This window comes from Schistocerca gregaria, chromosome 2 (assembly GCF_023897955.1).
Source record: "Schistocerca gregaria isolate iqSchGreg1 chromosome 2, iqSchGreg1.2, whole genome shotgun sequence".
In the NCBI taxonomy this organism is placed as follows: Eukaryota; Metazoa; Arthropoda; class Insecta; order Orthoptera; family Acrididae; genus Schistocerca; species Schistocerca gregaria.
Window position 1 is genome coordinate 99,592,996 of NC_064921.1, and position 11,888 is coordinate 99,604,883.

Below are 11,888 nucleotides of genomic sequence, written 5' to 3' on the forward strand. Positions count from 1 at the left end.
ACTTTGGCAAATCTCCCCTGTCGTCAAATGCATATGATCAAATCTAGGACATCACCGTAGTTTTGATCATGAAAGTCGTGCGTCTTCTGTACACTGCAATGTGAAATGTAACCTCTTGGAGCGCTGGCTCACTACAGCTATTTGACGTCTTTGTAGTGTGTTTGTAAACATGACATGACTTCAATGTTAGTGTGTTCCTTCGGCTCCTTTTTCTGTCTTTTTTTTTAATAAGTTGGCTTTGACTAGGGTGGGAGGTGGGCGATGGGCTCACGGCAACACTCGCACATTGATTTCTTGAATAAAAAGAAGTTTAATGTAAAAGCTTCTACTGCCTAGAGAGCAATATTCATCATACAGTTAAAGCACAATGAGTAGTTTCGTTTGCGTTCTACAACCACTTTCAGGACGTTCGGATCGTAAAAACGAGTTGAATATGCACTGAAAAACATCACCATTAGCAACAGCAATGCAATGACATGCATTCATATTATAGCCGATCAAGTCTACGACAGTATCTAGTTAAAAGATATAGGTAATAACGAAGGAATTCTTGCTTATGCAAACTGGCGATCTCCCTTCTTTATTACCTGTATCATGCGAGATTATGGTTTACAATCTGTTTCGCTCTCGATGAAGTTTTTAACTACATACTACCATAGTCTTATTGGCCCATAATACGAATGCATGTCACTGCATGATTCTTGCTAATGATCATGTATCCCAATGCACATTCAACTTGTTTTTACGATTTGAACGATCTGAATATAGTTGTAGGAGACAATCGAAACTAGTGATCATACTTTAATTGTACAATGAATATTATAGTCCAGGCAGTAACACTTTCCTTACATTAAAAAAAAGTGTTGTGTCAATACATATGTTAAGATCGCTGTCTTCTTCCTGACAGTGTTAGGCTTCACTAACGGTGATTTCTTTGTGATCTATGAATACACGTCATTGTGGTTAGAAACTTCATCGAGATCGAGCCAGGTTGTAAACCATAATGTCGCATGATACAGGTAATAAAGAAGAGAGGTCGCCAGTTTGCACAAGCAAGAATTCCTTTCTTATTACCTACATCTTGCGATATTATGGTCTACAACTTGGCTCGCTCTCGACGAATCTTTTAACTAGATACTGTCGTAGACTTGCTCGGCTATAATGTGAAGGCATGTCATTGCCACGCATGATCGCTGACACTTCTGTTACTCAACCTACAAGCACACAAACAAGGCGTTCTCGCTTCCCACGCCCGGGTTCACGGGTTCGATTCCCGGCGGGGCCAGAGATTTTCTCTGCCTCGTGATGACTGAGCGTTGTGTGATGTCCTTAGGTTACTTGGGATTAAGTAGTTCTAAGTTCTAGGGGACTGATGACCATAGATGTTAAGTCCCGTAGTGCTCGGAGCCATTTGAACCATTTGAACAAACAAGGCGCGTGGACTGAATACTATGACTGTCACAGTCGTACTAAGGGTGGTGTTCAAGTAATCTTCCACTGGGGTGATCAAAGACTTTCGGAGTGCAGGTAGACCGCGAATCATACGAAGCATTTACAGTGGACGAGGACTCTCAACGTGCAGATAGGTCGTGACCTAGCGAGCAGGTAGTTTCTGGGAATAATGGGCGCAAATTTTACAGATTTTTATATTGGTGTAAACTTCACTGGTCGCAGTTTTCGTATGCCTGGTTCTGCCTGTGGACATAAGAATGCCCAGCCTGGAAATACGTGCCTTTATTTGGTTAGAACGTTACCGCTCAGGTTTTTACCCCATCTGTGTGGGCAATTCGCCTTCAAGCAGACAACTGAAAATTATCCTAAGTTACGTAGCTTGTCAACTTCTAGAATTTATTGCAATTTTTTAGACTTAGTTTTCATGCTACTTTCTTCTCCGAAAGTTAACTGTGAAATTTTGAAATTCATGTATGTAAAAAATTAGTTCTTCTACTGCAATGCTCTTCTGAGATGTGGAAGGGGGATTGCTTCCCTCTTACCCCTTGGGATCAGTACCTACATGTGTTTGCTGCATGTTCGCAGAGAAGCCAGTAGACTCCTGTGCTCCGGCAGACCTCGAGGGGAAGGGAGCGCAGCAGGCGCACCTCATTGTAGAGGAGGGGGCAGCCTCAGCCTCAACCGCAGCCCCGACGGCAGCCTCGGCCGCTGCCTCAACGTCAGCGTCCGCCAGCGGGCAGCCACTGTACATGCCCGCCATCTCCCTGCGTGACGTCAGCCCCTATGCCACCTTCCGCGTGCCACTCGCCACTGCACAGGGCTGTCCAGATGTCGTGCAGGAGTCCGTGTACCACTCTGAGTATGGTGGCGGAACACCCAGTCCCAGAACTGTGAGCAGTGTACGTGCACTACGTCAGCAAAAGTACAGCATGTTTATACATCTATATAGGGTGATTCACGAAGATATGCAAATATTATAATATTTTAGTCTACAGTCAAACCTAAAGAAAGAAGTTCAGATAAATATAGGTCCGCGAATGTTAGTTACTGCTAATAAGAGATTATGCCTGAAATTCAGCAACTTCGCTAATATGAAGCCATCACAAAACTGTACGTGGTTAAAGTAAAGCACAGTTTCCATTTATTTTGTTGTTATTCGTCTGGTGAATCTAATAAAACATGTCCCAGACGGGTATTTGCAGTAGTTTTTCAGAACTTCCAGAGAAGCAAATACTGTTATACAAGTAAGTTTGTTTACTTTCCATTAACAATGTAGAAACGTTTATGTCATTGTTGGCAACTATTAGTGAGTTGTTTCAGTCGTTTCCCAACTTTGAGACGAGTTAGTTTTCTGTATTGTTCAGTAAAAGAACATAACAACAACGGTGTATTTAAGTGAAAACACACAGTAACTGTTGTAGTTTGTAGATGAGTTATGAAAAAGGAATTCCTTTCAAATTTACGATAGAAGAATACGCCGATTTGGTGTTTATTTATGGTAAAGCTGATGGTAATGCTACGGGTGCAGTTAACGAATATCGCGTACGTGAAACTGATACGAGCAACAAAATCTGTTCATACACGTACAGTCAAATGATTGAACTCAGTGGAGACATTTTTGAACATTTATTGTGAATTTAATGTGAAACTGTATGTACACTGTGCAGCTTCCTTAATAATGAGCTATGTTGTTTTCCAGTTTAACATGAATTCACGTGTGCTATGGTATTAATAAAAGTAGATTATCTGACACATTCATACAGTTACAGTTAACGTTATTACCATCATTTTTCTCAAATTAAGTTCTCTACAACTTAAAAAACAAATTGGGCCAAGTAGTCAGTAAATCAAAAATTTTACTAAATTACTTCCTTGCGTCTCTGGATGTTTTGGAAAACTACTGCAGGTACACGCCTGGGGCATGTTTTATTACATTCACCTGATCAATAACAACAAAATAAATGGAAATCGTCCTTTTCTTTAACCTCGTACTGGTTTGCAATTGCTTCATATTAGCGAAGTTGCTAAATTTCAGGCAAAATCTTTTATGAGCCGTAACTCCGTAAGTAAACATCTCCAGACCTATGTTTATATGAACTATTTTTCTTTAGTTTTACTTGTGCAATAACATATTAAAGTATTTACATAGCTTCGTGGATCACCCTGTATAAAGTGTTACACTATTATAGGTACAAAACAAGGGGCGAGAAGATTAAAATGAAACAAGTAAATAATCCAAATAATCTTAGGTAGAGAAACCAATATACATATGGCGTTTCAAAAACACTTTTACAGATTTTCTTACAGGTTCCATGCCAAAAAATAAGGAAAAAAGTATAAACAGGAGGATTTTCTCCATTGTGTACAAACTCTAGGGATTGATGGGTGAGAGGATCCTTAACAAAAAAGGTCTAATGAACTTATGTCCGATAATGCACTGTTTCCATCCAAGAGACCATTTATTAAGTCATACTTTGTTACAGAGACTGCAGTCTAATACGCACTGTACCATGCAGCTACAGTTACAGCTTGCATGGTATTTATAGTATGCATGGTTTCGCCCTAGAAGGTGGTACTGTTTCTCATACGTCATATCCTGGTGCACTCGCCTGCCATAGGAATTGGCAATGTTTTATCCTATTCACTTCTCCTGCCTTCTAGTGGATGTGGTACAGTGTTGTACAAAAACGTTCCGTGTTCGAATCGAGAGCTTGCCGAAATGGTGTTTACTTATAGAAAGGCAAATGACAATAGGCAACAGGTACCAAGGTTGTCTCAGGAGACATATCCCCACCGACAGCGACTACAGCATTCAACGTTTGTAACAGTGTTTCGCCATTTGTCTGAGACAGGATCGGTTCAGGAAGCAGGAACTCATGAAGAACGTACCCGAAACTTGGAGGAAAATGTGATTAACACTGTGGAAGGCGACCGCCATGCCATTACCAGGCAGCTGGCTCGCCTGTACAAGGTAAACCAAACGACCGTATGGAACATTCTCCATGACAGTTGCTACTACTCTTATCACGTACAGGGTGTGCACGGCTCATTAACGAAAAACTTCCCACATCGGAAACAGTTGTTTTACTAGGTTCTGCACCAGGCAACAACGATTCCGTGATCTGTGTCATCCATGTTATTCACAAAGAGGCCACTTTTACGCAGAGTGGTATCTTCGACTTTCAAAACAGTCATATGTGGGATAGTATACAGAACCCTCATGTGATAGTGACAGTGAATAATCAGCATTGGTGCAGCGGTAATGCGTGGACCGGGATAATAAGCGACCGTCGCCTAACAGGGCGGAACTATAGGCGTTTGTTGACTTTGCCTCCTCTGCTAGAAGAAGAGCCATTGATGATACGAAGGGTTATGTGGCTGCTACATGATGGTGCTACAGTTCATTTCACCGTTAACATCCGCCCGCATCTCAATTGTGTCTTCCCTAGTCGATGGATCGGACGATAGGGTCCAGTTGCATGGTCTGTTCAATCACCAGATCTCATCCTATGCGATTTCTGGTTATGGAGCAATCTGAAAAGTATCGTGTATGCAGAGACCATTGAAGATATCAAGACACCAGAGAAGCGTGTTCATGCTGCCTTTTGACATTGTTCGGTTGCAGCCTGGCCGATTTGAACGCGTGAGACCCCTCTGATCGATCAATCCCTAGAGCTTGTACACGGTGGAAAAAAATCACCCGGTATAAACACCGCTCCTAAAGTCCTTCTTTTTCGAGTAATTAATGTAAGTCTACAGTTCAGATGATTGGACCTCAACAACACGTATACTGAGATGCCAAAAGTCATGGAACAGTGATATGCACATATACAGATGGCGTTAGTATCACACACACACAAGGTATAAAAGGGCAGTGCATTGATGGATCAGTCATTTGTACTCCAGTGATTCGTGTGGAGTGGTTCCCGTTATGATCATGACCTCATGATGGCTATTAACAGACTTTGAAAGCAGAATGGTAGTTATAACTGGACACATGACACATTCCATTTCTTGAATCGTTAGAGAATTCAATATCCCGCGATCCACAATGTCAAGAGTGTACCGAGGATACCAAATTTCAGACATTACCTTTCACCGCGGACAATGCAGTGGGCGACGGTCTTCACTTAACGACCGAAAGGAGGGGCTTTTGCGTAGAGTTGTCAGTACCAAAAGTCAAATGTAACTGTGTGATATAACCACAGATATCAATGTGGGACCTATCCGTTAGGACAGTGTGGAGGAATATGGCGTTAATGGGCTATGGCAGCAGACGACCAAAGCGAAAGCTTTTGTTAATAGCATGACATCGACTGCAACATCTCTGCTGGGCGCGTGACCATATCATTTGGTCCCTAGACGCCTGTAAAGCAGTGGCCTCGTCAGATGAGTCTCGATTTCAATTGGTAAGAGCTGACTGTAGGGTTCGTGTGTGACCTAGACTCCACGAAGCCATGGATTCAAGCTGTCAACAAGATACTCAAGGTACTGTGCACGCTGGTGGTGTGGGCTGTGTTTACATGGAATGGACTCGATCCTTTGGCTGTTCAGCTATTTGGAGATCACATGCAACGATTCAGGGAAATCATGTTCCCAAATTTTTGTGAACGACAATGCGCCATGTCATTGGGCCACAGTTGTTCTACGTTTGTTTGAAGAACATTCTGGACAATTCGAGCGTATTGTTTGGCCGCACATAGCGTATTGTTTGGCCGCACATGATTCCAATCGAACATTTATGGGACATAATGGAGAGGTCAGTTCGTGTACAAAATCTTGCATCGGCAACAATCTCGCGATGGTGGGCGGCCATAGAGGGAGCATGGCTCAGCGTTTCTGCACGGGATTTCCAGTGCATTGGTGGATCCGTGTCACCTCGAGTTCCTGCACTATCTCAGGCAGAAGTTGTCACCTCACGATAAACTCATAATACATGCTCGAAATGTGCTTCCCTTGTTTCTAAACATGGTATGCTCTCGTCGAATCATGTACTGCCGCTTCCATTCAAATACTCCCTGATGCTTTCTAATAGTCTTTCATGCACCCATGAGACATCGATGATTTTCTGCATCATGATGGTCCGCTGCATACTCAAATTGTTTCAGGGGCCCCACAGGTAACAATCCTAAGGACTGAGGTCGGAAGAACGTGTAGGACATGGAACTGGTTCTCCTCCACATACCAATTCTTCATGGTAGATACACAAACGTGCTGAAGCTCCATCATGCATAAATCACATGTTTCTTCTTATTTGCAGCGGCACATCTTCTGGTAGGTCTTGAAGGGTGTTCTGAATAAAGTGCCTGTAGACAGCAACTGTGAGACGTGCTGCGAGAAGGTATGCCGTAACCAGGCAGTCACCTACAATTCCAGGCCACTAGATTCATACTGATGTCTAACCTGTAGTGTTGCATTGTTGCCTGTGGAAATTTGTCGTTCCATCTCTCCCAAACGTTGTCTCGTCTGTAAACCAAACTGAAGAGAAAAACAATGGATTGGCAGTTTGTGCAACAAACCATTGGCAAAAGTATTCCCGTGGTGGGTGATCGGCGGGTAACGCCCTGTAGACGTTGAAGATGATACTGGTACATGAGTCGCTCGTGAGGTGTCCTTCATGCTGTACTCGGAGATGTAATACATCCCATCGCCATATCTCTTGCGCTGCTACCTGGCTCCTCTTTGACGGCCCGTAAACGTGATTTTCCTAGTCAGGCGTACGAGCAACGCATAAACTCCCTCGGTCAACAGTCAGTTTTGTTACGGATCGTGTCTTGTCAACGCGACGATACACAGCTTCAAAGGTTGGATGTCTCAGCTGTCTTCGGCTTGGAAACGCTGTCTGATACAGCTGTGTGCAACCTCGGGCTCATTACCATTCGCGCGGCCGTACATAAAAATTATGCCTACCTGTTCACGAATATCCTGCCATATCTGAACGGAGCACTTTCAGTTAACTCACATCTACAGTAAATGTACGCAACGTACACACTGACTACCGGCGAATGATAAATGTAGACAGGTCTCTCTGGCAACACACAGTCATCTAGAATACATTGACTCACACGGGTGCAAAGATAATCAAGTTTTTGGGTTGTATCTGGAAAGCTGTCAAATGTCAGAAAACGAAGGACTTTCGGACATACATTCATTTGCACTTTTTTTCTTGTTTTGTTGTAAGGAACCTGTCCCCAAAGTTCGTACTCTACGAAGCTTTTGAAACACCCTGTGTATTTATACACTCCGCAAGCACCAGTATAGTGCATGGTGCACAGTACATTGTACCATTATTGTCGATTTAAACGATGGCATCACGAAAGCAACAAAAGTTGCTGTAATGTGCATTTGTTTATCGATAAACTGATCCTGACAACCGACCGTCTTCTAGTCACGAATACCACGAATGCAACGAGAACTAACACGAGTAAACGAACAACACTAACACTACTCTCTCCCATGTATTTTTTTTAATAACTCACACAAGTTATGGGCCTACAAGCATGACTTTTCTCAACTGCTATGAGACTAAACCGTTACGATTTTTGCACAATCGTAATTTGTGCACACGCAAATATTCACACTTATCTCAAATCCTCTCGTGTATTCGTCAATGGTTGACCACTAATGACTGACACAGTTTTTCTTTCTTTTTTTTCAGCAAGGAGGTGCGATGGAAGTCACGTGCCGAAATATACAAGAAACACGGAGATACGGCGATAAGTCGGAGTGGATTCCGCTGAGGAACCTGTACCTCACCCACAGGTACTGACTGTAAGAGTGTGCACACGTCGACGTCCCACCAGCAGTCGTCAAATGCAATTTACTGTCTTACCGAAGGCAGTGCTAATAATCCAAGTGCCTTGTGAACTTAATCTCATGTAGAATGATATCGTAAAAAGCGATTCTCTTACGTATATAGGCTACACGTCTTAGTGAAGCACGATACCCTTTTAAACTATGCAGTTAAGTGTTGCAAGTTCGAAATAAGTATTAACTGACCCGCAAAAGGAGTGACTGTTTTCTCAAATAATTTAGGGAATAAAGTCTTTTACTGAAAGTGGAAAATTTTATGCCGCTGTTCTTTGTTGTACTTAAATATAAATTTTATTGTTTTTGATTCTCACAATGATCTACATATACATAATGTTTATATTATACTGTTCTTACATACTAAGTGTACCCTAAACATTCTAAACTTGTTCGAATATTATGTACAGAAACTTTTAAATGTGTTGTAACTCTTATGTAATATGATGACTGTAACTAACTATATAAAACTTCAAAAACAATTTTTGTTTTTGTTTAATTAAGACTGGAACACTGATGTATAAGGAACTTTCTTTACTTTGCATTAAGCTTCGTTTCTTTTATCGTTACAGTTAGATTAGATTTACTTTCATTCCAATTGATCCGTAGTGAGGAGGTCCTCCAGGATGTAGAACATGTCAGAAAAACAATAATACATGACAAATATTCACAACTGAAACAAATTAGCTAATGTCCCAAACTTGGCTTGATGAATTACCCCAAAAAATAAACCCATATGACATTATGGAATGAAAGTAAGCATAGAATGCCAGCTTTTTCACTTTTATATCCCCTATGTCTGACACAGCATTGCAAATAGAGATTTGTTAAGATGCTTCAGCAGTTCTGTGGTATGCTCCTCCCAGTTGAATTTATTATCAAGCTGTAATCCCAAGAATTTAACACTGTTCACTTCTTCTACCTGCTTGTCATCGTATGTTAGGCTTATACTCGTGGGACGCGACATACCAAGTTCTGAACTGCATGTAGTGTGTTTTTTTTTCAACGTTTAGTGACAATGAATTGCCTAGGTACCAGTGATTAATGTCCACAAATATTTTATTAGCAGATCTTTCTACGAATACACTTTATTTGCTATTTATTGCAATGTTTGCATCATCGGCAAGCAAAACGAAGTTGGCATCTGGTAATGTTACTGATGAAAGGTCATTTATGTACACTAGAAAAAGTAAATGCCCTAAAATGGAACCTTGTGGGACCCCACATGTAATTAGTTCCCAATTGGATGATGCCTGATAGCTTAATACGTGTCTTTTTACTAATAACACCCTTTGTTTCCTGCCAGAGATACAAGATTTGAACCATTTTGCAGCATTTCCTGTTACACCATAATATTGTAATTTACTTGAAAGGATATTGTGATTTACACAGTCTAATTCCTTTGACAGAAAAAATATACCAGTCGCCTGCAGTTTTTGTCTAATGAATTAAGCACATTTTCACTGTAAGAGCCTTCTCAATATCAGAACCCTTTAGAAATTCGAACTGCGAATTAGACAAAATGTGATTTGAGATAAGATTGTTATAAAGCCGATTGTACATTACTTTTTCTAAAAATTTTGAGAATGCTGGTAAAAGTTAAATTGAAGGGAAATTTGATGCTATTTCCTTAGCTCCCTTCTTAAGCAGTGGTTTAACTTCAGCATATTTCAACCACTCAGGAAATATTTCACTGATAATAGACTGGTTACACAAATAGCTTAATATGTTACTTAACTCAGAATCACATTCTTTAATTAAGTTCGTTGATATTTCATCATGCCCACTAGATGTTTTTGATTTTAAAGATTTTATGATGGAAATTATTTCCGCTGGGGTAGTGAGGGTCAAATTCATATTATGGAAGTTACTTGAAATGTCTGGTCTGAAGTATTCCATAGTAGCATCTACAGAACCTGACAACCCCATCTTTTCAGTAACGGTTATAAAATGTTTGTTAAAAATCTCTGAACGGTTCATCAGGATGTTTATTCTGAATGTGAAATCATATTTTCTTGATGTAAATCTCGGTTATTGTTGGGAATGCAGGAGGACGGCGTGTCTTACGTTCACTCAGAAACATTCCCAACAGCTAGTAATAAAATGATATTTAGTAAATATGAAGAAATACTCTAATGCTGCTTCTTTTTGTGAAATGTCCAGGACAATTAGATCTTGGAAATTGTTACAAATCCTTTAAAATCTCAAAGTCATGTCACTGCATCTGAGCGATGCCAACGTAGAGACCAGAGCTGGCCTACGATGCCTCCGTAGCCTAAGTCACAGAGACTATGGACCAACACAGTAGCTTTTAGACCCGGCGGTAACTGGAGACTGACTGTACACGACGGAGCCCACTGAAGAGAATTGTTCGCCGCAGCCCAGTGCTCCGGTATTGAATGAGGCATTGACTAATTGCTATCCACACACGTGATGCCCACAAGTTGGCAGCTTTGGCTCTGGAAAACCTCGGTTTAGTTCGTAATGCCAAACCACAAAGCCGCTGCGCTACAAGTGTTTCGAGCGCGGTTTATTGATTGTGGTGCGGTACTCTCTGGAGTCGTGAGTGCCGTCACCACAGTTATAATTAAACTTTCTCTTTACAGGGGCCCCATGAAAAACTAGTGATCCTAGGAAACGAAACTTAATGGAAACATTTGTGAGGTCATATGGAAGAGAACGAATAAACCACTGAAAGTACCACATTTTAATTTCCAAATGAGAGAGGTAACATTTCGCACTCCGGCAAGGACAGCGACAAAACTCAAACTCTAGTACTTGAAACAAATCGATTTGAAGAATTCTATAAAACGTACACTGAAATAGTATAAGCGTTCTATTTCAAGTAGGTGATTTTGGCAGTAAAGTCCATTATCGTCTATAATTATCATAATATGGACATGTAGTTCACCTCCACAAATGAGAGGTGTTTTCAGGTAATTATTCATTAATTCTTTAAGTTGCGTCATTTTCCTTGATTTTCTAAAAACTTTTTTTGTTTCTGTTGTGAGCTCTTATTTAATACTTTTGCCACTTTTCTGCTCACTGTATATAAGCTCTACATTCTATCCTCCACCAAGCAAAATTAGTTCTTAATTAAAAATTAAAAATAAAAAACCCGTTCAAATTGCTATAATAGAAAAATACAAAATTGTAGTTTATAACAAATAATACAGTTTAACAAGGGTCTTCAATTAGGTACAATTTTAGGAAGACAACAAATGAACTTATGTAATGAGAAATACGATTCAGTATAAACTTTCCTCCTAGCAGAAATTGTCGTTTTTCCATGTACGCTGCAACGCACGACATTCGGTAATATTTACAACACCTGTAATCGTCAAAGCAGTGTTTCTTCGTACATGAACGCATATCTGAAGCATATTGTAATGTAAGATACAGATATTGTATAAACACAGCTAAAGTGGTAAGCAATGATATTAAAAATTACATTCAACTTACCTTTTACATGAAAACACTCAGAAACACAATTCAGAATGTGCCGCTCCTCTTGAATGACCCATGCAAACTTGCCAGTAGGAACGCTGAAGTGACACTGTTCTTGCTTTGACGAATCATGAAGTAGCATACAACAAAACTAATACAAATGCCCTGAAATGGACAAATTG

At 40.6% G+C, this 11,888-nt stretch overlaps 1 protein-coding gene across 1 annotated transcript in view; it reads left to right on the forward strand.

Moving 5' to 3' along the window:
• The window catches only part of LOC126335652 (Down syndrome cell adhesion molecule-like protein 1), a 171,508-nt gene extending 162,770 nt beyond the window's left edge, over positions 1–8,738 (forward strand). The window contains exons 14-15 of the mRNA XM_049999108.1: positions 2,038–2,351; positions 8,111–8,738. Of these exons, the coding sequence (XP_049855065.1) occupies positions 2,038–2,351; positions 8,111–8,221 (425 nt within the window). The 3' untranslated portion in view covers positions 8,222–8,738. The remainder of the gene's footprint in view (positions 1–2,037; positions 2,352–8,110) is intronic.
• The last annotated feature ends 3,150 nt before the right edge of the window (positions 8,739–11,888 follow it).